The sequence below is a fragment of the Alligator mississippiensis genome, chromosome 1, assembly GCF_030867095.1.
Source record: "Alligator mississippiensis isolate rAllMis1 chromosome 1, rAllMis1, whole genome shotgun sequence".
Lineage (NCBI taxonomy): Eukaryota > Metazoa > Chordata > Crocodylia > Alligatoridae > Alligator > Alligator mississippiensis.
The window spans coordinates 279503874-279530617 of record NC_081824.1 but is presented as its reverse complement, the minus strand read 5'-3'; the positions used below and the strand labels follow the sequence as shown (position 1 = coordinate 279530617).

The window sequence follows — 26744 nt, the reverse complement described above, 5'->3', positions numbered from 1 at the left end:
AATAAAACTTGTTAAAGGTTCTAACAGGTTAATTTCAAATGAAACTTCAACTTCAAGATAGATGTTTCCTTCCTAAAGAAAATCAGATTTTTACAGTTAAATAACCTCTCTCATGACATACTCCATTTCTAGACACAGCAAATTTTCACATGCTGATCATATGACCATAACAGCTACTTTGGCCTACTAAAGCATTTACACTTCCAGCAGTACTGTTCCAAATGCCAATTTTTTTTTCAGTTAAACCCAGATGAATTAGATGTTGGCCTTTTTGGTTGTTTTTATTGCTGAACAAGAGAGCTTAACTTTACTTCTAATACAATAATGTCTTTTGTTCATAACTCTATATACCTTCCTACCATGCTTTTGTAAAAAATAAAAGAAATTAAAATCCCAAATCAGCAATTGTGTGTGGCTTCTAAATTGTCTACAGTTTTATTAAAAATGAGAAGGATTTCCAAGTGTGCAGTCCATCTTAGCTAGAAGTACAATTACAATATGTTACAGATAATAGGACATAGTAGAAGCTGCTCTTTGAAAAAACTGTATGGGAAATAATACTGTCTTCCTAATGAATCATGTGCCTATTAAATATTGGTCAGTTCACTACAAGACTCATATCCAGAACTTTAAGACCAGCAGAATATTTGGGACATCAAAATTTAGACTTGCCTTTGAGTTCAGTATCACAAGACACAAAGCATTCCTGAACCAGGACTTCCAACAAGAGCAGAATATAACCAGGGCCTCCATAAATCCAAACCTGTGAGGGCGAGACAGCAGGCTCTTTACAACAAATATAACGCCTGTGGAAATCCTTGAATTCAAAACACATCAAGACAAAACTTTTGATAAAGCCATCCAAGTCCATCAGACTTCAGCAAGGGATGATGTGGGATTCAAACAGAGACCTAAGGATTTTTCAGATATAGCAAGTTGACTCAAGAAGTGGAGCCTTTTCTTGATTTCAGGATAACTGCAAACTGACCTGCTGGAGACTTATCTTCTCAGGTTTTAAATTGGTAGCCCCTGCACCCCCTCCACTCCCCCAGGTAGACTTCCAACAGGGCCCCTCTGCTAAGGGATACCAAAGAAGGTATAGAAACATCACTTGCAGGCAGCAGAATCAGAATCGGTGATACCAATAGGGAGCTAGCATCTGTGCTGCTTGGTTATTCCATCAAGTGAGAAGGGAAGGCACACATCAGCTTAATCACCTGGTTAGGCTTAGGTGACTACCTAAAAAAAAGGAGTGGCAGGGGGGAGGTGCTTTAATTAGAACAGCTCAGAGCTGCTTTAAGTAAAGCGCCAAGAGTGTCATGTGTATCAGCATCTCCACACTGAAAAATGGTGGTGGGGGTGCTGTAACTAAAGCTCATCAAATAAGCTTTATTTAAAGTGCCTCTGCCACCATTTTTCAGTGTGGGGATGCTGATACACATGAGGCTGAAGTCTTCCAGAGCACAGTAATTGCCACACTCCAGCAGACTTGATTAATCCATAATTAATCTGTAATTACAGCACATCAGAGCAGGCTTGCTGCATGTGTATATGTGCCCTTTGGTCTTCTCTTGGAGCTCCAAAGGGATGCACTCCCTATCATTTTATTTTATTTTAAACATGAAATAAATTAAAAAAAAAAATGTTCTTAATCAAGTCTTTTAAGGTCTTACCTCAAGGATGAAAGCCAGGAACATAGCAAGAACATGGATGTGATAGAATACAGGGACTGCATGACAAAAGCAACAGTTGCACATGTCTCCAGAAGTTTAGGTACTTAGTGAAAAACAGTTTTTTTAAAGTATGAAATAAAAATAAGACAGTAATATACATGCTTCAGCATAATCAATGTAGAATGCTGGGTAATGCAAAGACCAGTCATGAAGCTATAGCTGATATTTTGGATAATAGCATCTGAATTCTTCTACAAGTCATGTTCAGGTTTGAAGTTAAATGACTTCCATGAGAGGAGAATGTTTCTTTTCCTTGCATGAGTCATGCTCATCCTGTGGTATGATAAAATTATTTTCAAAGAAGAAAGGCAATTCTATTTTTATTTTCAACAGGTGTACTTATTACTGCAAACAAGATCACCATAGACTTTTAAAATACATTTTTTGGAACCACCTACAACTTTAAGTTGTTAAAAAAAGCTGAACAACAAAAACCTCTCTCTCTCTCTCTCAATAGTTACTGTAACTTTCAGTTTTTTAACATCTAATCCAAATAAGTCAAAGTAAACATCGTTTGCAACACAAAGAAATGTGGAAACCCGGTGGAATAGATTTGTAACAAACATTTGTATATTTTACACTTCCCCTTAAAAAAAAAAAAAAAAAAAAAATCTCATGTGCAATTCACCAGAAATCACAAACAAAGGAGCTCCTGATAAATGTGGACCACTAATACTTACCTTTCAGAACCCTGCTAAGTACCCAGTAATAACGAAATCTTGAAACATGGGAATACTGTTGTGACTTCTATGGTGGCAGGCCTTAATATTAATGCTTTATTATATGCATCATTTAAAATAAGATTATAGCGGAGGTGAGGGCTAGGGCCCTCCAGTAGCAGAAGTATTAACTGACAGCCCTGCTCTCCATTCCCATCACCCTGGATTTGCTGGCCATGCATTGGTCTGAAGTTATAGAATGGGAACATACCTGGTCTCCGAGGTTGTCCGCCGTGAGGGTTGAGTCTCACTGGATGTCTTCACAGGACTCCTCCTCCCCAACACCCCAGCCAAACCCCTGCAAATGAGGTGTTCTGTAGCAGATGCTGACTGCCTCATACCACACTGTTTTTTTTTTCCCCCTGGTCTGTTATTGCCCTTTAAGGAAAACTTGGACCTTGTTCCAAAGTTTTTTGCCCCTTTAAGGGTCACCAGTCCAAACAAATGAACAAAACCTGGGGACTGCCTTGCCTGCTGGGTCAGTCAGTCCAACCAGTGCAGTAGTCCTTCTGGAAGCCTGAGGGATCCTGCTGCCACAGGCCTTCTCCTGCTTCTTCCTGAGCCTCATTCCTTGGCTCTGGCTACTCCTCTCCTGGTTCCCTGGGAGCTAACCGGCTGGGGCCAGCATGGCTACTCATATCCCTGAAGCCAAGCTACTTGCTGCCTACCCTCCGCTGCATCTACCACCCAGCGAGGGAGGCAGTTCCAGTGTGGCTCCACTCTTTTGGAGCTTCCCAGTATGCCACCTCCAGCAGCTTCAAATGTAATACTTGTGGCCCGGCCAGTCAATCTGCCTCATGGTTGTTGTGTGCTACGTTCCCCCAGCTGTTCTCTATTCCTTGCCTGGCACAGCCATCTTCCCAGTTTCCAACCCCAGTAGACATGCTGGGAGGGGATTTTCTGGAAATTGTGTTGCTCGGTAAGTGTCCTGTGCTCCAGCCCCTGCTACAAGGATGTTAGGATGAAATGTCTTAGGAAAACACCTAAAAATTCAGACTCTTTCTCCTGCTGAAGTCATTCACAGGCAACTAATCAATTCAACTAATTTAACCAGATACATTAATGCCTTTTGGAACTTTCAAAATAATTCTCATAATCCCAATTAAGAACAAGAAATTAGACTATTCTGCAGTTTCTACAGCCCTGTCACTGTAGAAATGGAGGCACTATCAAATTTAAAGTTTGGTAGAGTTTTCAACTTCTTAATTGAGGATTATTTGTAAGTTTTTCAGGAAGCCTGTCCGTCTAGTTTCTGAGAGTCTTTGCAGGCACTGGCCTTTGTACAGCATGCTTCCTTCATGCCTGTGAAAGAATCTGTATAGAGAGTTACACTTGAGACCTTACCAACTACTGCCAAGTTGTTCTTGCACATCAGTAACCAACAGGTGTCACTGGTGGCTCAAGTGGCATTAACGCATTTACTTGCTTAACTTTTTTCTTGCCAAAGTATTTGTATACCTCCCTTTCATCCTAACATACCTTTGGTACCATCAAAGCAAGAACTAAAGTACTTCAAGGGTTAAGACCCATTTCTTGGAAACATTCGGATGTTTATTGTTTAATGTTCTTCAGACAGAAGAACTGGACATAACCATTTCCCAAATAGTTTCAACAGTAACTTTCATAGCTACTTCTTCCCAATATCAGTCTTTTCATCCTGAATTTCAGCTGTAGCAGTCTGCATTTTTACACTGGCTTTCAGTGCATATTTGAGTTTTGGGTAGTGTCCTAAAGTAAAGTTTAAGTAACTTGCTAAAAGTTGTTTATTAATTGTTCCAATCAACATTTAAGTCCCTAAACTTTAATGGTGTGGTGATGATCTGTCACAGGGAATTCATAGGAAAATGGGTAATTTTTTACAAGGCTTTTAAATAAAAGCCTTTTATTTCAGTTTAGAAGGATGACATCAAAGCAGCAATTGTTGCATCTGAAAAAGGAAGTTATGATACATAAATACCATATTTATAATAAAAGCCATTTATTAAATGAATAAACTGAAATAATATAATCAGTAAATGTCTTAAATGCTGGATGATCCACATTACATTTTGGAGTTTTTTGTTTTTTTCCCTCAGGACAATAGATTAAAGATTGTAGGTGTGAATACGTACACGTGAAAGAGGAAAGTTTAAGATAGATTAGGATGTTGAGGTATATGCAAGATAGTGTATAGGACTAAGGTCTACACTCCTGATTTGAAAGAAGATGGATCTCAACAAAATGACATCAAAACAAAAATCTAAAGTATAGAATAGCAAAATATTACCTGTGGATTCTTAATTCCTTGCTGAGTTCCAGTGAACCACTGCATTTGAGTAAACTAAGCTTTATTCATTCTTGATGAATCCCCTGCCCTAACAAAGTGCACTTTTCAAACTGCAAAATCCAGATTCTAACCACTTCAGCTCTTGTTCCATCAGCACTGCCAGGGTGTCCATATATCTGACAAGGAAAACAAAAGGTCTTAGCACAGGGGTGGGCAATTATTTCAGGTGGAGGGCTACTTACTGAGTTTTAGCAAGCTGTTGAGGGCTGCATGGGTAGCCCCGCCCATTGGTCACCATCTTGAGGCCATAAGTTCCGCCTCTTGACCTTTGCCACCAGAAGTCCCTCCCCTTGCCTCTAGAAATACTCATTTGAGGAAGAGGATTCACCACCCTGCTCTGGGCCCTGCTGGTCCTGGTCCTGCCAGACTGCTGCTGGCTGTCACATGCCCGCTCACTCCCAGTACCCCCACACCAACCCCGTGGTACCCCAACACCACACATCCCAGGCTGCCCATCTGGGCTGAGCAGTGGCGGTGGGGAACAGACTGGTATTCAGCGTGGGAGAAAAGCGGCACTCCCCCTCCCCATGGCTAATGCTTCCTGTTACAGCTACTCACAGCCTAGGTGGGGCTGTGCTGCGCCTCTGCTGCATGGAGTGGCAATGGAGAGCAGGCACAGGCAGCCCCGCACAGACTCCGAGTGGCTGTAGCACAGGGCGCTGGCAGTGGGAGTGGCTGCTTTTCACCACCACCATTGCTCAGCCTGTGCCCCATACTAGCTCTGGGCTAGCCTGTCCAAGCTGAGTGGTAGCTGCAGTATCAGCAGCAGCTGGGTAGAAACTCAGCAGGAGGAAAACCCTCCCTGCTCCCCCCGCGGGCAATGTTTGCTGTAGCTGCCCACCCAGAACTCGTGCTGCACTTGGCTGCGGTGCAGCTGCTTCACCACTGCTTGGCTTGTGAGCTGCATTGTGGCTGCTCCACAAGGCCACTGCTGCCACACTGGGCAGCACAGAGGTGGTGCTGAAGCAGCTGCACTGCAGCCTAGCATGGCACGAGCTCCGGGCTGGTAGCCGCAGCAAACACTGTCCAGCAGTGGTGAGGGGGGGCCACTTTCCTCTGCACCGGGCAGCAGTTTCTGTCCAGCTGCTGCTGCCTCCACTCAGCAAGGATGGGTGAGGCTGGAGCTGGCCTGGGGCCCAAGCTGAGCAGTGGCGGTGGGGAATAGACTGGTGCTCAGCATGGGCAAAAGCAGCCACTCCTGCTGCCAGTCCCCCATGCTGCAGCCACTCAGAGCCTGTGTGGGGCTGCCTGTGCCTGCATTCCATTGCCACCACTGCCCCACAGGGTGACGCAGCAAAGATGCAGAATAGCCATGGGCGGGCTGCTAGCAGCTGCAGCAGGAAGGGCCAGCCACGGGGAGGAGCAAGCGACCACTTTTTTCCCCATACTGAGCACCAGTCTGTTCCTTGTCGCTGCTCCTCAGCCAAAATGGGTAGCATAGGGCACGTGGTGTCAGGGTATTGCGAGGCTGGGGTGGAGGCACTGGGAGTGAGTGGGTGTGGGAGCCAGCAGCAGCCAAGTGGGAGCACAGGGCCCGTGCCTGAGTCCAGGGGCCAGCGTCCACGGGGCCCAGAGCAGGGCAGCAGGAGCATGGGGTCCCAGCTCCCAGGGGCTCTATGGAGCCCAGTCAGCTCCCTTCTATCCCTGCTGGCACAGCCCAGCCTGGCCCCACAGACCCCTGCCAGCCCACGCCCGCGCTTCTACCGCCCTGCTCTGGACCTTACTGGTGCTGGTCCCAGGACACCAGCACAGGTCTCGCACGCCCACTCGCTTCCACTCCCTCTGCCCTCACTGCCACTTTCCCGCCCGCTGGCCACTCTGCACTACATGGCTCCCATACCCACATCCATACCCTCCCTCTCCCCCCCCCACACACACACACATCCACACAGCTCTGGTAGGGGAAAAATAAAAACAGCCTCACACTGTTTCTGAAGGACTGCAGCCAAGAACTGAATATAAAGCTCCTTAAAGAAGGAGATGTGTTCAGCAAACATCACTTTCCCTTTAAGGAACTGGGAAAAACACGGACAAAGGATGTAAGCTGTTAGATACATGTGACAGGCCTACTGATCCCATGACACATGCACACGCTGCCCAGAAACACCAAAGACATTTCTGTGTGTTCTAGTTTTACATTAAAAACACTAGCAAATATAAAGCCTACTATTTCTTTTAAAAAGTCTACAGGAAAACAAGATTAAGTAAAATCCAGGCCTTTTTATATTCTATATATGCAATTCACCATCCTGATAAAAGCAACTTAGGGGCTATGTATCTGCTTTCTGTACCATGAAAGCAGAGCAGTTGAACTTAAAGTTGCTTAGAATTCTGTGTTTACAAATGGATACCATAAGTAAACAATCTGCTGATTCCCACCTTGAGATGGGATCTGCTATCAACCGCAAATCATCTTCAAACACCTCCAAATCAGAGTTTCACCTGCTCACAGACTGCACTCCTTCAGTTCTTCAGCAATGTGTTTGGTTACATTGTCAGACATGTGCACAATTGTAGGCTCTTATGTAAGTTTTTTCCATGGAAGACATGGGTACTGGTTGCCTTCTGCACACTGCTGCTGCTGTACAATTTTATAGTTTTTAACAATGGTTAATAAAATGCACTGAAGAGCGAGAAATCTGAAAAGATGTATTCTTGAAAACAGTTCCTTTATCAAACTCTGAACTGAAGTGCCAGGTCTTTGCATATGCTGGGCTGCACTCCAGTTTACAGCAACTAGTGCATCTCAAAGGTAATATGAACGGTTTGAAAATGAGGATAAATTCAACCTCTTACTTTTTGTAATGTAAGATGTTAGTCAGTGCCCATGAGACAGTCTGAATTTTATCAACCCTTCCCTCCCCTCTGTACTATTTTCTTAGTAGTCATAAAAAAATATAGAATCTACAACAGTGTAATTTGGTGTCGCTCCAATAAACACGTACACAAACATATTTACATCTTTTACTGTTCTACCACAAAATGATTGCTATAAAGATTAAGAATCAAAATATTTTCTGTTAACAGGATTACCTAAGGATGCATTAAACTCTTTCACAAAATAATTATCTTCATTAAAATCAGACATTATTTCAGTTCTACAAAACAAGCTCTACAGATTTCTTCATCGGCTTCTGATAGAGAGTTAGTAAGGACTGATATTTGATTTTGGAAATCTTTTGCTGTAACAACAGCAGCATCCTATTCCATAGCAAGAATTAGTGAAAAGTTATACTCTGAGCTGGAGTGGTGCAGTTCACATATAACACACCAAATTTATGAAACAGGAAAAAAATGAATATTTAATCTGTGATAGATTCTGCAGTCTTACAAAGTTCACATTTATAAAGCCCTCATTTACTCTACTTAATTGTCTTAAAATAAATCTCACTGAGAGCCTGGAGTGTGTAATATAGTTTCTATTTCTATTGAAAATAGTTTTGTTTTGTTTTTAAAAATGTCTTCTATGAATAGAAGGAAATTGTAATTAATTTTTGCTTTGGAAACCAGTCTGTAGCTTCACATCAAACCTGATGTGGCCTCAAAATATATGAGCCAAATGCAATATTATACAGATCAGTAAAGAGCATACAAAAAGTAGAGGGTGTAATAACATTGTGACAGTTTTCCAAGGTGCTGTAATCAGTGACCACCTTCAAAGAAATGGGCCATAAATCCTGAAGAATCACGACTAAAAACCCAGCAGCCCATCAATATATTGTATCTGAATCTTACCTAAAAAAACCTATATAATACATTACTATACAATGTATGTGCTTGGAAACACAGAAGTAGCCATAAATAAAACTTTATTCTTTCATTTCATTTACAAGCTACCAAGTACCATGTATTTACACAGCACTGGACACTTAAAATAGTTGCAGTCACAGAATGATCCAGACTGAATAGAAAGCTGTTGATAAAGTAAAGGATCTCAGATAAAAGCAAAGTAATACTGTAACAGATAGGTGGCAAAAAAAGCAGTTTTGCCATAGTAATCAGACTTGCAATGTTGCATGAACTCTGGTTGAAAAACTGAGCACCATGCGATTCTCAGCTTTATTTATTTGCAGTCTGGCTAAAGTTTTGTAGTCATTTGTCTTTTGCAGTTATTAAAATAAAAAAGTTAAAAACTATAGCAGCAACAAGCAAACCCTGTGACAGGAAGGCAAGGGTTAAGAACTAAAAAAGTTTATACAATGTGCTCAGGAAGGTTTGCAGAGTTTATCTTCCATCAGCTGGAGTTCGACTGCGTGACAACATGATTCGGGCATATCTCTCACACAGTTCATGTGTAGAATAGGAAGGTAATTTTGGCGGGTCATTGAAACCTTTAATTTCTGTAGAACAATCAAGCAGTTTTGGCAAGAAATCTGTCAGCTTTTCTTGCAAGTTAGCTGCAAAATACAAAAATAAATGTCAAATTCTGTATTTGCTGATACAATAAAAGGAATAGCTGAATCCTGCTGTAATGAACTCTGTTATACTTATGGTCTCATGAATGCTTTCTTGTGTTTTACTGTACTGATATAGCAGGTGTAGTCTCATTGGAAAGCTCATGTTATGCTCTATTCATTTATGTTGCTTTTATCACTGCATAGATTGTTATGTTGCCAACATAGATCTATATAATTTTACACATGGTTTAGCCAAGGGACTGAGGCATGCATACTTAAAGACAGCTGCCACTCCCAAGCACAGGCAGAAGCAGATATTGGGCTGGGCACCCTGGGACATTGTCTGCCTGCAGTGGAGATATCAACTCCACAGAGACAACTGAGAGAAATGGCCCTTTAGCCAGAGTGGCTCCAGGTACCTCAGGCATACCAAAAAAGTTTAGAGGATTCTGGTGACTTATGAACAATTAAATACTACTCAGGGGGGCTTGGTTGAAAGTGATTTAGAAAGCCAACTGTGGCATATGCTTTGCCTTTGGTGGTGCCTGTATACGAGCACGGAGTCTGCTCTGGCGTGCTGTAATTATAGCACAATGTTTTAATTGAGTCTGCTGAAGCATGGCAATTACAGCGTTCCAGCAGCTTCCTGCATCTTGTGTATCAGCGTTCCCATGCTTCAAAACGACGGTGGGGGGACTTGAAATAAAGCTTGTTGAACAAGCTTTAGATCAAGTGCCCCTGCAGCCATTTTGAAGTGCAGGGACGCATGAGACACTGTGGCGCTTTAATTACAGCAGGTCTCAGAGCCACTCTAATTAAAGCGCTGCTCCCCCTGAGCATGTATAAAAGTGCCCTTAGATTTCAGGTTTTGGAGCTTTGGCTGTCGAGAGCGTTCAGGGGGCCAATCATGTGACAAACGTAACTTCGGTCTGTGCCTATACTTTCTTTCAAGGTAAAGGCCACCTAAGCCTAGTGGACACTCGCCTACTGCAGATATGGAAGCTAGTACAAGTTTTGAAGCTTGTTGGGATAAGAGGTTCTCAGGGCAACATCAATTTGTTGCTTGGGGCAAGTGGCAGCACAGAGGGAAGGAAGGGGGAGGGGAGGGGGAGGAAGGTCCCATACAAATGAGTTTCTGACTACCAGTTTCTTTATTAGTTATATCACTTTTTAATAAACTCTACCCTTCGGGCTATAAGTATTAACTAGGAATATATATATATTAATTTTTCAGTCTGACAGTGTTCAAAACTAAAATGAAATAATATGAAGCTAAACAGAACTGATATGTAAGCAATACATGTGCAATAGTGCTAATATGCATATTTCCTTCTTCAAAATGAACTTCCTTTGATGCTCTAGGATTTAATTTAATAAAGGGAGAGACAACTGTTTATGGCAATGGGTAGTAGATCAGGTCCAAATGCCATCATCTGTGGTATCAGAGAATGTCATCATGGAACATTATCATCATCATCAAGTTATATATGGCTTCAAAATTGACAATTTGTCTATGGAGCCACATGTATGTGTATGAATCTTTGAATTTAAGGAATGAATATGACTTACGTTCCATTTCTTGTCCAAGATATGAACACCAGCGGTTTCTCATATCTTCTACAGCAATAATATCCTTTTCTTCCATTTCATCCACCAGTAGCAATGGCAAACATGGGACAATAAGCTCATTCATAATGATCAGTCCATTATTTACTTCCTGATCATCTCCTGATTCAAACAGTGCTGCAGCATGTTCATTTAGTTTCTTCACGCAACACCATAAAAAAAGGAAAGTCTGTAAGTATATAGCATTTCACATTTTGCCAGGTATCAGCTTTAAAAAAATAATTCTTTACGTGAAATGTTTGGAGTTGCAGGCCAATCGCATTGGGACCATCTAAAAAACTCTTCTCTCAGCAGATCAAGTGTTATGTCTCTTTCTACCAACAGACACTTGAATTTGGTGCCAACCTAATCATAATCTTTCTGGTAATTATTCCAGAGACAAAACTTTCTCTGCTACAATTTGTTTAAAAAATTAAGGTAAAACCCCACTACTTCTTTTGCTGTTATTTCCAGTGGCCGCTCCCTGTCAAGCCGCAACAAAATGCTGTTTGTTGTCCATCACTACAACATAATTCTGTTTACTGTCACACTTCCATGGCAGTAGACAAATTCATTACAATGTTATAGTAAAACAGGAACTGCCACTTATTCTGAAGGGACAATGATGGGAATAACCATTTTTCCTTTTAATCCTTACATTTTCCATTTTCACCCTCCTGACTTTTGAGCGCATCATAACAGAACAGGAACGTCCTTAATTTGTTAACACACGGGGGCTTTTTAATCACGCCTTTGTATGCAAATTACTTAGGTTTTCTACCATTTGAAACAAACTACAAAATTTGGGGCATACACCACTTACTAGTAAACATTCTCTTCTGTAATGTGAGATCAGGTCTTCATCATGCCCTCTGTACTGGCCTTTGGACAAGAGTTCTTTGTTATTCTGATAAGCATAGATAAGATACAGCAAGGCCTCCATATAACTAAAACCAAAATAAGAAACAAAAGAGCTGATTTAATGTCCAAATTTCATTTGCTTCCAGTTGCCAATGCATTACAGAAAAGGTGCCTTTCCTTTGTTTGTTTTGCTGCATACAATACAGGAAGTACAAAGAAAGAGAATTCAAAACCGAAAGATTGTTCCATCTAATACTAAAGCAGTTCTTGGTTCTGTGCATACTGATGCAACTTATTTCAACAGCAAGCCAGATTGTTAACTTTTATATGGTCTACTCCAAAGTCTACTGTAAGCAGCACAAGGCTTTTGTTGACTTGCATTGGATTGTTCGCTTCTTTTTCCCTACACATCAGTAGCACATAGGATCCATTTACACCTTTGTATACTAGGTAGAAAACATTTCATTTCTCAAGTGCAATTTCCCAGAAGGAAACACTGCATATACCATCTTTTTGTCTTCAGTCTTCCCACATTATCACTAAAATTTAGACTGGTGGAACAATTCACAAATGTATTATTGATAGGCCCACCACTGCCCCTCCCCTATGCCCCACTCCCCACAGAACAGGTATCTGTAGTGTCAGTTTAATTCCAACACTGAGTTTTGGCTAAAATGCAACTACAGCATAGACACACTCACTCAATATTGGAAAATGTATAATAAGGAACCTCACAATAAAAAATGTTTGATAATAGTTATCTAACTGCATTGGCCAGTGTTACATCTCTGACTTCCAGCAAACACATTAGAAAATCTTGTTATAACCTGATTTAGAAGAACTGAAAGAGATTATACTTTTTCAAGGTACCTTTAAACTTTAGTTGAATGAAAAACTGTATTTTTCTAATGAGAGAACAGTTTAGGGTGAAAGCTTCAACTAAATGAGATAGTAGTAGCCCTACTTTATGAGCAGGAAAGCATCACTACCTCTTACTAGCATATGCTGCTAGTTGCAGTCAGCTGTTGGGTCCCCTTTGGCTATTTTCTGTAATTTCATTATTATATGCACATGGAAATAATATATAGTTTTTGTAAAATCACACACAAAATATACCAATGCTTTCCATAATAGAGCAACTTGCAGACTGATCAAAGCAGTTCCATATGGAATAGGAAGCAAATTTGGAAGAAGTTACTTTTAGTACTGGCATTTCTTAGTGAATAAGCAGAGGCAACTCCCTCATTGATGACATAAGACCTCTCTCAAAGCAGCAGTTTTACAACCTACTGGAAAGCCACTCATTTTGTACAACTTTGTGCCCTTTTCTGGCACTACACCTTATTGCCTGAAGTTACATAACATAATGGAAGTGCAGTCAGTATTCTTTATTCTCCCTCCTGAATCTTTAAACTCCAAGGACACATGCAGAGAACTGAGGGGAAAAAGAAAGGCAAATATGAGCATGCATACAGAGTCAACTATCTCAAGGAATGGCAGCTCCTAGTAAGTATCCTCCCTCTTCACATGTAGCTTTGGCATATTCAAACTCATGAGAAATTGGCAAGAAATACAGTTCAGTAGGTGAGCAGAACTCTCAGATATAATGACTGGCCTGTTATTCTTTCAAATTGGACATTTGACCAACACGCTGGCATCCAAACAGTCATGTCATGGAGCAGCTCCATACATGTCAACAAACAACTAACACACACAGTACCTCAGCCCTGAAAGAACCTGGCTTAAAACTCCAAGGAAGTGAGACTTTAGCTAAAGACATAACATGTATCGATACATTTTTGTTTTGATTTATAATGAGATGAGATGGTGTTCCCCCCCCTCAGGATCCCTATGTACCATAAAAGTAGTGCTAAAAGATCGGACTCCAGTTAAGTGACAACTTAATGAGTAAAGTGCATAATCTAGGAAACTACTAAGTATAAGCTTAATTTTTAGTAATATGAATAGAGCCACTAAAGGCAATAGGGCTCCTGCTTTTGTTAAGTACCTTACTACTACTGAGTTTTGGAAAGGGTAAAAGAAACAAAGGACTGTTTAAAGTGAAACTTTAACGCTGCTTCATGGAGGTCAGAAAACCGTACAGTCTTTCTAGAAAGCTGTAAGAGGCAAGGATTTTTGTGGGTGATATCTTTTAGTAGACCAACTACATGGCTGGAATAAAAGTAGACATTTTCAAATGCAAGGAATTCATCAGGTCTCAATATGAAAAACCTCTAAAGCAGTTATTAAAGAAAGTAGCTCATTTCCTGTTTAGATAGCTTTTTTAGTGACTTCTTTCTAAATGAACCGCTTCTAAATTTTAACAAATACTTCGGCTGTTTCTGTAGCACTAGATTCCAACACCAGATGGAGAAGATTCCTTAGTTTGCAAGTGCAGCCTGATCAACCAAATCAAAAATGGAAACCAAAGATCCATCTGATCATGACAGGCTTAGTCAATTAACTTATTTTAATGAGAGAAACAGTTCAAAGGATTCTAAATGCAGCACATAACTCAAACTGTGCAGCACATAACCCAAATTGTGGAGATGAGAAACAAGTGGTTACAGAGATCAATGTTCACACCCCATAAAAGAGAAGTATCTTTTATTTTTATACATAATTTTAAAAAATTTGGGGATCTCCTAAATTTCCAATAGATATTTACAAGGGAAACATGACTTATCTCCTGCAGTCAGAGTTTACAGTCCAACTGCCACATATTGAGAAACTGTCTGTAAGTATTAGAGGAAACTCTCATAGGATAGAAAACCCTGCAAATACAGCAGATAATACAGGGGTTCTGTAAATACTGTCAGGAGCTTTGTGCTGTTTAACTGGAGCTAGAACAATTACTATGACCTATGCTCTTTCTTGAAGGCTTTTCTGGATAATTTCAGGCCCTTACATGCCAGTAAGAAAGATACGCAAGAGTTCTTGCCCTTGTTCAAAAGAAACATATCTGCGGTAGTTCCTGTCCCCTCCCTTCTGGTAAGGCATAGTGTTTGTTCTTCTATCATTATGTTCATCAGAACTTTTGCTGGGTAATCCCACCATCTGTAGAAATGATCTGCCACTGGCTGTGGCTGTCCAGAGAGGCCAATTATGTTGAGAATGTGCCCACCATCTCATTCCCACAACGTGCACCAAAAGCCAAAAAAAATATAATGTAGCTGCTGTTTGCACAAGACCAGTGTGGACTCAGCAGTGCTCTTGGGTTCACAGCCTCAGATGTGTTCAGTGGTGTGTGCCGTTCTAACAGTGCTTACATACGTTTACTGTTTTTCAACTTTTGGAGTGCACAGAGCAGAAGCGGGTTGTTTTATTGTCAGCATCTCTTAGATGGTTGAAGGTAGTATACCCATACCCAAAGTGAGACTGTACACTGTCCTGTTTGTTCAGGCAGCATGCTAATCTAGTTCTATAGTAAGAACTAAGAACTTGAACCAACTGACCTTACACAGATACAGAAAAGATTTCATGTATTATGGAACAGCTCTACATTTCAGAATGTAGCCTCTCCCTCACTCTTGTAACTGTGGGACTCAAGTCCAAGGCAGCCTGCTGGAAACATCTGTGGGGCTAAGGGACAGAACAAAACCTATATTCAACATACTGAATCTGGATTCTTCCAAAATGAGCTGCTTCAAGCACACAATGTTGAAGGGGTCTCATTTTCAGGAAGCTAAATGGGTTTATGTAGGCAGAAAAGACCATCCTTTGAAAAAGAACAAGTACCCACAGATCAAATTAGAGAAGAAACTTAAAATGTTTCCAGGGATCCTTGGAGAATGATTGGCGCAGACGAGAATTAGGAAAAACATTTTCAGCCACTTTATTATATTAGTGGATGAGCTCCAAAATAAAAGCAATGATGTCTCCACAACTGAGTCAGTACCACACCATGATGATTTGATAGGACTGAAAGGGTAATCTCAGTTGAAGTGAGAGTTAATTAAAATGTTCATTTTTCTTGATATCACTGTTCCAGGGCAGAAATCTTGGATCCTTTTCTTTCTTCTGTGTTTTTTTTTCTTTTTACTGCTGCTAAGGCTAATAATGAATTTAAAGCTCAATCTTATATACAATAACATAGCCTTTTGGACTTCTTAGAGACTACATGTGAACCTCTCTGTTAGACAGTCCCCCAAGAAAGACATTTGGCCCTATCAGGGGATAACTCTACAGCCTGCATAGGCACCAGTACAGAAATTTCCAAAGCTACAGTGAATGGGATACCTTTGGTCCATTAATGAGAATGTGTAAAGATCACTGACAAAAAAGACAGAATAAAACTTGGAAACAAGTCATGGCACTAAAGAATAGTGGGAAAAGAGCTCATGTTCGGGGCAGAGTTGACATTCATGTGATACAATTATTCTGTGAGTTAATACTTAAGGCTTAATTTTTTTCTTTTTTGGATAAGTGGGATGATTATACCTGGCACCATGAAACAGATCATACCTGAAGAAGTAGGCAACTGATTCCTGGCTCAAATCACACAGTCTGATTCTTTCTTTGAGCGTTAAATACTTCCTATTTTCTTTTTCTCCAAACACATCAAGCCCAAAAGCTTCAAACTAGGGCTCTCAAACGCTGTTACATCCAAACTCAATGACCAGACATTTTGTCACACAGTATATGCCTAGGTCTTAAGCAAGACAAGTTAAAAATCATGGTCTACTCAGCTCAAGACTGGAATATTCAGAGGTGTAACCAGTTCTTTCAGCACCAGGGAGAAGAGACGAGGGGGAGAAAGGGAGGGGAAGAGGAGAGGAGTCTTACCCGTCTGGCTCTCCTCACTACAGCAGGAGCACACACTGCCATGCCAGGGAAAAAGGCAGCAGCTACTGCCTCAGCTGCTTTTGCAGTGGCATGGGCTTGAGTGGCTGCCACTGGAGAACAGGCAGGAGCACAAGTTCCAAGAAGGGGGCACTCCTAGTGTCCTTTTTACTCTTCCCTCTCCCCCCAGGTGGAGGGCTGTGCTTCCTATGGCAAAGCTTCGGGGGGGGGGGACAGGGGACATTATGCTATGCCTCCAGATATACTACTGGGTGTGGGGTCATGCCCATCTGGCTCCTCTGCCCTGTCATGATAAAGATCCTGGGGGAAAGGGAACATACTGGTGCCCCCCATAAGTTGTCACTTAGGGCTGGTGCCTGTCTCTCCCCACTCTAGTTATGCTACTGGGTATGTTTTGCTCATTGCTCCTCAGTTGCTATCTGTTACTAATATTACAATTAGAAAGCCAACTTCAAAATAAAGCCAAAAACGTTGACAAAATCCTACTGATGAAAGCACCTTCTTATTTATATGGAAGTAAACAACTGCAGTTTTATGAAACACTGGAACTATTTTCTTGAATAAGAAATTAAGTATGGAAGGACTATTATTTTATTTTTTTTACCTGAATAGCTTTTCAAATTAACACTGCTTTCAGAAAGCAGAACTGCCCTCTACAGAATACTCTTACACACACACACACACACACACACACACTGATGCCTTTGGATTATTCAGTGGAAACAATAAAAGCCCATCCTGTTAATGCATGTAAACTTTTGATATGTGGGTAACTACTGCTTAAATGGTTAGTCAAATGTTAGGTGCAGGAGATCATTCAGGGAATGTTACAGGATAGAATACCATACCTCCTTTAACATTAAATTAATCATTGGATGGTAACACTTTCTTCATTTTTTGTCAACTACTGATTTGTAGTGGCTTGTTTTCTGGAGATTTTTAAGGGAATAATGGGCTCATGTTTAGTACATAACTGGATGTAAATTATTTGGAGACCATATGAAAAGAATTGGTGACATGTAGAGCAGTGGGGTTTCTCCACATGGAACAGATGAAGGGGAAAAGCATATTAAGTGATTGCTTTGCTCATACAAAATATAACTTGACAACCTAGTGTCTCAATAACCAAATGCATTCAGCAATCAGAAGTTGCTCTTCTACATATTTTAAACACAGAAGACAAAGGGCAAAAGATAGTCCTATATATTAGACTGGTGTTCAGAACATCTTTAATATATTTAAAAGTTTGGAAGAAAGGCCACAAAAGTTGCCCCCACCCCTAATTAAAAAACGTCAGCCTTCTGAAAAACCATGTTAGTTGTTTAAAATTAATAAATACTGAAAAGTGGCAAATTAGACCACATTAACTTTTATTATGGAGTACAAATAAGTGTCCAGAGAGCCAACCGAGATTAGTGTCCCTGTGAATTCTGCATTTTAAATTTACAAAGCAAAGAGGGGACTCAGAAGGTACAGTTATTTGCCCAAGGTGTCACAGAGAGGTAAGCAGCAGAGCTAGCAAGATGGCCAATGTTTCGTGACTCTCCAGCTAGTTACCCTACCCACAGGACCATACTGTGACTTATAGGCCCCTCTAAATGTTACAAGTATTGCAAAATTAACTGGTTAATTACACAATTACCTTGAGACCAGCTGCACAAGCAAAGTAACTGTCACATAAAAAAGCTCCAACCAGCTATAAAGTTAGGCCGCAAAACATGCATTAACTTTATAGCTGGCTGCTACTGAGCTTTAAATTGCACGTGTATGAGGGTCTCCCCAGGAGCTAGGCTCCCCATTAGCTAACAGTGCTTCCAGCTGCAGAGGTGTACCTTGCCCAGCCAGGGCTGTGAGTTTCACAACTGCTCAGGACACTCAGCCATAGCCGCTTCAGACTCTGGGCCGTGGCAGCACCCTACAGCTGCTAGGAGCTGAAGTCCCACAGCTGTGGGTGCTAGGATCCTGTAGCTTTTCTCTTGGCAAACCTCTAGGGCCAGAGGATAGCTGAAAAGCAATTCCTCCGTCTGCCCCATGAGCAATCCTCCTGTCCTGGGAATTTCACACAGCCCTGAGGCAGGAGGACTGCAATCCTACCACCATGGGGGTGTGTAGGGCACCCCCGCAGCTGGAAGCCCCTCAAATGGGGTGCTTTGGGCTCCTAACCTGCATCAGCAATAAGGTGGAATGGGATCTAATGCACATGTGGCATGGCAGGAGGCAAGATGTGAATCGAGCATTAGATCCCATCATGCCTACATGTGTAGAGGGAGCCATGTAACCTCAACATTTTTTTTCCATGTTTGCAAGATCAGGGACCCAGTGAATATGCAGAGGCATACAAATATAATGGTTCAGTTCTGAAACAATCAGAACAACATAATATTCAACTGATTTATTAGCTCTCTGAAGTGCCCACCTTGATCATATGTGAGGAACAGGTAATTTAGGGTAATGGTTTCTCTTTCCTGAAGGCTCTCTCCTCAAGGGTACTACAGGGTTCTGTAATGCTACCCCATCTCTTCTTCACAAACATGTAAGGCAGGTTGAGAGGTAGTAAAGAAACACTGACTGCAATGCATTCAATACACTGATAACACAACTCTAAATATCTATGTCTTCTCTGGCTGAAGATGATAAATTAATTACCCAATGCCTACATTAACTTGTTAGGTCCTGACTGCACAGAAAATGGATGTGGCCAAGATCACTCCACCTTTACTCCCAAACCCTGTGCATCCCACCCCATGCCTGACAAGACAAATGTCACTTTTTTCTCTTTTAGGACAATCTTGCTACAATTACTGATGCATTTGCTGCCTGGAAACTGGGTAGCTGTTAGCATTGGGTTGCTGTTAGCTGTTTGCATAGCAAATTCAGAAACTGAAGGTAAGGCTGCAACCTGTGTGTCAGGTACATTTGTACATTTGGAGAGCATTAAATAGGGCTCTGGAACCTGCATGGCTACTAAATAGCTTTGGGATTCAAAGTGTTAATTTTATTTCGTGGTTGTACTTCCATTCATTTTGTTTGAATCCCCATTTTGCTATATATCACTGATATATTTTTCCCCACCTAAAATGCCCTGCTTAATGGATTCTATTTTAATAAGAATCCGTAAGTCTGAATTCTATAAGGTTTACTTCTTACCTCTTTTTTTGAAAAAGCTCCAATCCTACCAGAAGATACATGGTTGTTTCTCTGAATTTTTTATATTCTTGATGCCACCTCTGCACATGAGAAAATATATTTAGGACATTCACTGCATGATATGCTAATTTATATGAAACATTATAATCTGTATATAGCATCACACACTTATAATGGACCTAATAAATAATTATATTAAATTCTTTCAGTAGCATACCCAACTTCTGAAAACATCTGCTATAAGACTGGAAAATAATTACAGCTTTGATAATCAAAAAACTCTTTTTTTGGAATGAACTGCCAATTGAAAGGAACAATAAAAGCACACTAATGGAAATCCTAATCAAGATTATAAAAGCTCTTGCTTCCTGTGAAAAGCAAATGAAAATGCAACCTATTATTTTTTTCACCTGTGTATCACTCCAAAGCATTTACATGAACATAATACATATCTGAAAAATTATGACAGTCGAAACATTAAGCTTTAATTTCAATCTGCAAATGGGGGAAAAAATCTTAAAAATCTGTAAATTTGAAATGATGAATGCCTCGTGTTATGTCACAGATAAAGGAAGTATCACCTAGATAGCGAAATAAAATATTTAATCATGTTGTATGGTCTTTATACTTAGTTACTTTATCTGCATTTAATGACACAAAATGTTTTACTTCTAAATGACTAGTAGACTAGGCAAAATATCTACTATTGTGCAAATCCTCCAGTCCTTACGCTCCCTAAAAGAGATTGAAGCACAGGAGGGAAATCTGTGCTTCAAGACGGAATGTACTTTAGGCCTTCAGGATGGCAAATAAGCACAAAGCAGATTGCTTTTTTTTTTTTTTAATTTTTTTTTTTTGATTTGCCGAGATGATTACTTACTATTTGTCTCCCCAGGGAGAGAATTTTGCCCCACAATGATAAAAGATAAGGTTTAAGTGGGGTATGGAGACTTGCATAGGTCGCCTGGAAGGGATTAATTATGTTCTAAATCAGAAGTGGGCCAGAAAAGGGTCTCTAGGCTAGTGTGCAGGTCAGAGGCAGCTGTGCTTGGGCCAGTGGGCAGGGCTGGGAAGGTGGGATGCTGCATGCAGGGCATTCCCTGTGCTGGCCCCTGTGCCTCAGGCTCATTCTGGGGCTTGGACTCCAGGCAACACAGGCTGCACAGCACCATGAGCACTGCTCGCAACCCAGGGTTCCAGCATGGGGTGTGCATTGCATGCATGCTGGTTTCAGGGAGGTCAGGATTAGAAGCCAGTGTACAGGCAGGGTCCCAAACGAAGCATGCGCCCCATGCTACCAGCCCTACCTACAGCCCAGAGGCAGCATAAAACCCAGAGCAGGGTTGGCAAGTAGTGCAGACAATGCACAAGCTGGATCTGATGCTGCAAGCTCTACTGACAGCACAGGGGGCAGTAAATACTGCATGGAGTATCCCCCCCAGACAGCCCTGTGAGCTGGCTCTGGTTGGCCCAATACAGACAAGCCCCAAAGTCAGTGCATGGCACTGGTTCCAGCCCATATGCCAGACAGGCTTTGCACGCCCCATGCCAGAAGTATGACATGCCTATTCTTAACGAACTACACACGAAGATTAAAGCAGGAAGGGGTAGCTGGGCTCCACGCTCTGCTCTGCTGCAGCAGCCACCACTTTCTGCAGGTGGCAGCTGAAGCTCAGGGACTGATGGGGGGAGCAGGGAGCTACAAATGCGGTTCCCTGGCCCTGTAGCTCTGGTAGCTGGGGGCCCCCTCTGGTAGGGTTGGGGGAGAGCAGTGGGCACCACTGAGGGCCATCAGCAGGTCCAAGGGGCTGTGGGTGGGGAGTGAGTGGAACCAGCAGGGCCAGGGGGTTGTGGCTTGGAAGTGAGGGACAATAGCACGGGTAGGACATTAGCATATCAGGGTTGCTCAACATTCCCCCAAAGCAGCACAGGGTGTGGGGAGGGCAGCCGCAGCTGGATCCACACCCTGGTGAGCAAAGGGGGAAGGGGGAGCTCTGATTTTCCATCATAAAAAACCCAAAATCAGATGACAAAATTTAAAGGTATTTAGAATTAATTTTATTACGGTGATTGAGGCACTGGTAGGCTTCTAAATTGCTTTAAAATTGTAAATATATAAATAGAATATTGTGTTCAACTGATACCCATGTATATAGTGGCATTTCATTTTAACCACAGAAAAGTGAGGATTTGGGGGTTTTTAATTCGAGAATTTGTAAACTTATAAGAGAAATTATGATTTTTAAACAGAAAACCAGGATCCCTGCTGATGACAGGCAAATAGTAGCTAATACCTGTGCAATGTTTAGCTCTGAAACTGCATACTATTCACTAGAATCATGCAAGCTACTTTAATCCTTGCCCATTTCAGAGAAGAGAAAGCCAATCATTTCCTGTGGTAAATTAAGGGGATGGTCAGTGATGTCAGCAAGCATTAAGGAGTAGGCCAAGAGCAGTGGGTTAATTTTATTTATGGCCCAAATCAATTTTGAGTTAGGATTCCAGATAGAATAAACTGCAGCACTGGAATGTTTGCATTTAGACAGCGATTCCATGAATAGACTTTTTCAACAAATGATATTACCATATTTACTTAAATACAAGATGACCCCCCCCCCCCCAATAATTACATTTTATATATGGAAAATTTATAAATTTGATACAATTTCCCAGAAATAGAATCTAACTATTGGAGGCTTGCCTTGAATTTGTCCCCTTCCCATTATCACAGCAGGGAAAATAAATCTGGGTTGTCAACATACCACTCCCTCCCCCCACCACAAAGGATCCATGTGCTCATTAGCCCTCCAATCATGACTGGAACTGAAGTCTTGAGATCTGCCAAACATATATATGCAGATGAGGTGCAGGGCAACCTGGTCCAGCTCCATCTCATGGAAGGCAAAGCCACACTAATCTGTGACAGGCTGAGAGAGGAGGCAACAGAGTGATTCTGGGTGAACTGTTTGGAACCCCATTTGGTGGTGTCTGCCAGGCATTTAAGCCTGGGGAAGAAGAAAGGGGAATAATTTGAAATGAGAAAGGAAGGTACAGCTCAGCTGTGAGAGTAAAGAGGAAGTTGAAATATATTTAGTGTAGTGGTTCACCATGACTTGAAAAAGAGCTGATGCTAAAAGGGGATTGAGCACAATGGGCATTACTATATATCTTATTCAGATGAGTTTCACTAACCTATCCACACGGTAGGTTCCCATCAATATGCTTACCCATTATGGGCCACGTGTTTGATAGCCATGCTCAGTATTGGCTGCATTTAATCAATTTCATAGTTGGTTTGCATAACTAAGCACATGGGTGTTTTTGGCAGCAGTTTAAATATAAACAGTGTATTTAATGAGGTTTCTTTGTATGAGAAGGTAAGACAAGGAACATGTCTCTGCAAGCTGACTGGGGGGGAAAAAGCCTCATCTTATATTTGAACAAATATGTAATTCTCTAATGATCTGAGCACAAGAAATCTGGTTAAGATGCAATGACTTTCATTTAGTTGTTGGGTAAAATTTATGGTACAATTGAATATGCAATGAAGAAAACGCTAACCTCATACTCTTCCATGTTTATTTCATCAGGTTTTATCATTTCAAGTTTAGCTTGAGCCACTTTCATTATGTTACGGCACCTTGAAAACAAAGAAAGACAAACTGTCAGAAAAACATGGTTAACAACAGAAAACACAAGAAATATTGTAAACTGCCAAAGAGACTAGCCCACAGCACACATGTAAGTATCATCAAAGCATCATAACTGTAGACACAAAGTACAAGCACAAATTGTAAATTTGCTCTCTGTTCTTCAGGTTCAAGCCATGTGTGCAAGGGGGACTCATAATTATGTTAAAATATGTAAATTAATTGGCATGCTTTAACTTTCTTCTTTTGCCAGACTGTCCTGTTATTTTTTTAAGTTAAAAAGCAGATGGTTTAAATTCTAGTTGGTATTTAGATCAAGCTGCAGTTGTATAGCCTCTCTCACTGTATTAAACAGGTAAAAGTGGAAATCAGAATACAACACAAATTGCCATGCACACAAGCAAGTTTCCATCTAACCAAGTGCCCTATGTCTTAAAGGATAGGGATACATATTACACATAAACCAGTTTAAGTAATCAGAAACCAGTTTAAAACTTGTAACAGAACGCATAAACCAATTTGAAAATGGCTGAAACTGGTTTGAGATAAACTTGGCTGAATGTAGTATCAGACTTAACCAATTTGGGTCAAACAGGTTTATGCAATGTCTGTCCCAGACCCCTTGCTGGTTTATGTTTAATCAGACTCTCCCAGCATCCCAGCATGCTCTCTTGGCTGGGCGGGGCTCTCTGCTCCACAGCAGGGCTGCCCCCTCCCCTCTGCTACCTAGCTGCAGCTCCAGCAGAGACTTGCAGGCACAGAGCCTCTGCCTGGCTTTTCCCTGCTAAGCAGGGATTATACCCCCTGCCCCTCTGGTTTATGCATACACCTTAGCATTAGCTAACAGACCACATGCTGGCTACGGTCCATGGTGTGGGAGACAACAATGGTAGACAGGTTTTTTTGAGCTAATCAATGGGTAGCTTAATGTCCTTCCTTGGAAAAGCTGTTTAAAAAGAGCTTAGAGAGAGGCTCTGTTTTCTTAATGGGTTGATAAACACTGAGTTAGAGGTGATAAACATTCCCTGCTGGGCAGCTCAGGGAGGCGGGGGGAGGAATAATCAGAATATCCTGCTGGGCCTAGCCACGCCCCCTCAATTCAGCCCTGTGGAGTGAAGGGAGGGCTGCTCTACTCTCCCTCCCTCTCCCCCCCCACCTTCTAGCCTGAGCCACTGCAAGTATGAACCTGCATTTCTAGAATGAAAAGGGAATGTCTATCCACCTTCAAATTGGTTTAAGTTTTGCAGGTAAGACTAACCTGCAAAGACTGAATCAATTCAGGCTCAGGCTTTCTGAATGTCTGTCCCTAGCCAAAGTGACTAGCCTAATTTGTTTCAGAGGAAGGTCCAAGAATCCATATTAACAGGCAATTGCTGCATACAACATGCCACCTTTTTCAAAAAACAGCAATTAAAAATTGGAAGTGTGCACTACAAGCAAAAAAATACAGTGACAGAAGTTTCTGCTGCTTCATCCCAGGTGAGTTAACATGAAAGTAAAGTCTGCACATAATCCACAGGGGGCAGAGCAATGTCCAGGCTCTCTCCCTAGCTGTTTCTACGCAGTTACTTACTACAAGGAAGATCCTTTTTTCTTCATTCTCCCTTTCAAAAACAAATGTATCTTATTCTGGGGTGTGCTGTATGCAAAAAATTCTAGTGTGGAATTATAGTCACTAACCAATTTATTTCAGACACAGGGATGTATGTATCTTACATTTGTTTATATAATATGTACCTACAGTTTATTGTGTGATTTGCCTATACACCTTACATTTTGATCACAAATGCATAGGTACAATATATGACTGCCATACCAGAAACAGAGAAAGGAACTAAAGAAACAGCCACTAGTCATTGATATTTTGCAGGAGACTGCACAAGGCCTTGCACAGCAGAGGTTTCAACGGGTTCAGAATATGAAGTAAAATCAAATATGTTGTCTTCCAGCAAGAGATGCAATATCTGTAGAATCTACTGCAACAGATTCCAAACATATTTGGAAAAAACAACTAATCTTCATTAGTAATTTTTATAGTGTGTTGCTATATTTACAGGTGTAAAAATTAACTGATGTGCAAGTTAGATAAATTATACTCAGGGTGTGCATGCCTGTATTGCATATATTGTACATTAAGCAGTATCTTCCTTTGAACTTTAAACAAAACATTTAAGAGCATTCATGGAACACATTCCAATTACCTGTCATCAAAGCTCAAATTGTGATCTGCAAACTGTTCCAGTAATGATCTCTCAATTATTTTCTTTGGCGCTTGGTTCTGGATAAAGTAGACTATTGCATGATTCAAACGGTAATCATGTTCACGTGGTGTATCTTCCTGTGCCATTTTTAGTAGCCGGGCATATTCCAATTTAATTGCCTAAATAATTTAAAATAAATGTATCAGTTTTCTTTGTCTAATTAACCTTCCAATATTTATGAAAAGTATACTTTATATCAGATTGCTTCTTGCTACAAAAAGATTCCTAATAATCCCCCTCCCCTGACCTACTTAAATATAGTCCCAACCATTTAAAACTGCCATGGTTAATGCAGGGTGCTGTTCAAATCAGGGGAATAGCATCAGCCATTTCATAGATTCATAGATTTTAGGGTCAGAAGGGACCTCAATAGCTCATCGAGTCCGACCCGCTGCATAAGCAGGAAAGAGTGCTGGGTCTAGATGACCCCAGCTAGATGCTCATCCACAAAGGCACAAATACCCTGTTAAGTGCAGCAGCTATTTTGGGCAGATTCCGCTCTCTTGTTTATTTCTCTGCTAAAACCAGGCAGGAAATTCATGTTCTTATCTGTTTCACTGCTAATCCTAGCCATGGTTTTACCATCTACTTCATATAGCAGGCAGATAGCCCAATATTCCTGCTGTATGGAGTAAGGACAATATTTCACACTGCACTTGTACTGTGTAAGTCATTATATGTTTAAAAAACCCAGGAGTTGTTTCTCTCTCTCCCCCTCTGCCCAGCAAACCTCAACAATTATACGCTTATGTACATCTTGAACATAGATCTTTTAAATTCCTTCATAGCCAAGCACTTGGACAGGTTCCTCAGCTCCAGGTCTACTGAACTGCATCAAGATTTATTACTTCTGGCTATTAGGAATTCAATCATCTCCCCTTCAAACACACTCTCCACTTCACAGCACTAAAATATATGGGTTCTGAATGACATGAGAAAACAGGAAAGTACCCACAGTCTGCAAACAACCTAGAGGAACCTGTGTGTGGATTCATTTCTGTTCTTTTCCTTGGCCATATCATAAGGTTACTGGCAAGATTTACATGATCATACAAATGAATGGATCTACCATCAGGATAAACCAAAGGTCCACTACACAGCAATCTGGATAATCTGGAACCTGATCTATAGTTAGCAAGTTAGGTCTGCACAACTATGCTAGCTAGAAGCCTACAGGAGGAAGGGGAGGGGGGGTGAATTCACTTAGCTGACTTAGCAGTGCTGGTAAGTGCCCTACTGTTG

At 41.3% G+C, this 26744-nt stretch overlaps 1 protein-coding gene across 5 annotated transcripts in view; it reads right to left on the bottom strand.

Moving 5' to 3' along the window:
* Nucleotides 1-7728: 7728 nt before the first annotated feature.
* Nucleotides 7729-26744, bottom strand: part of USP25 (ubiquitin specific peptidase 25) — a 155312-nt gene continuing 136296 nt past the window's right edge. For 4 of the 5 annotated variants that reach the window (XM_059720645.1, XM_059720646.1, XM_059720647.1 and 1 more), the window contains 6 exons: nt 25443-25621; nt 23153-23231; nt 19592-19671; nt 11604-11727; nt 10745-10940; nt 7729-9175 (listed from right to left, as the gene is read on the bottom strand). In XM_059720645.1, the coding sequence (XP_059576628.1) occupies nt 9003-9175; nt 10745-10940; nt 11604-11727; nt 19592-19671; nt 23153-23231; nt 25443-25621 (831 nt within the window). In that variant the 3' untranslated portion in view covers nt 7729-9002. The other variant, XM_059720649.1, reaches the window with a different exon arrangement.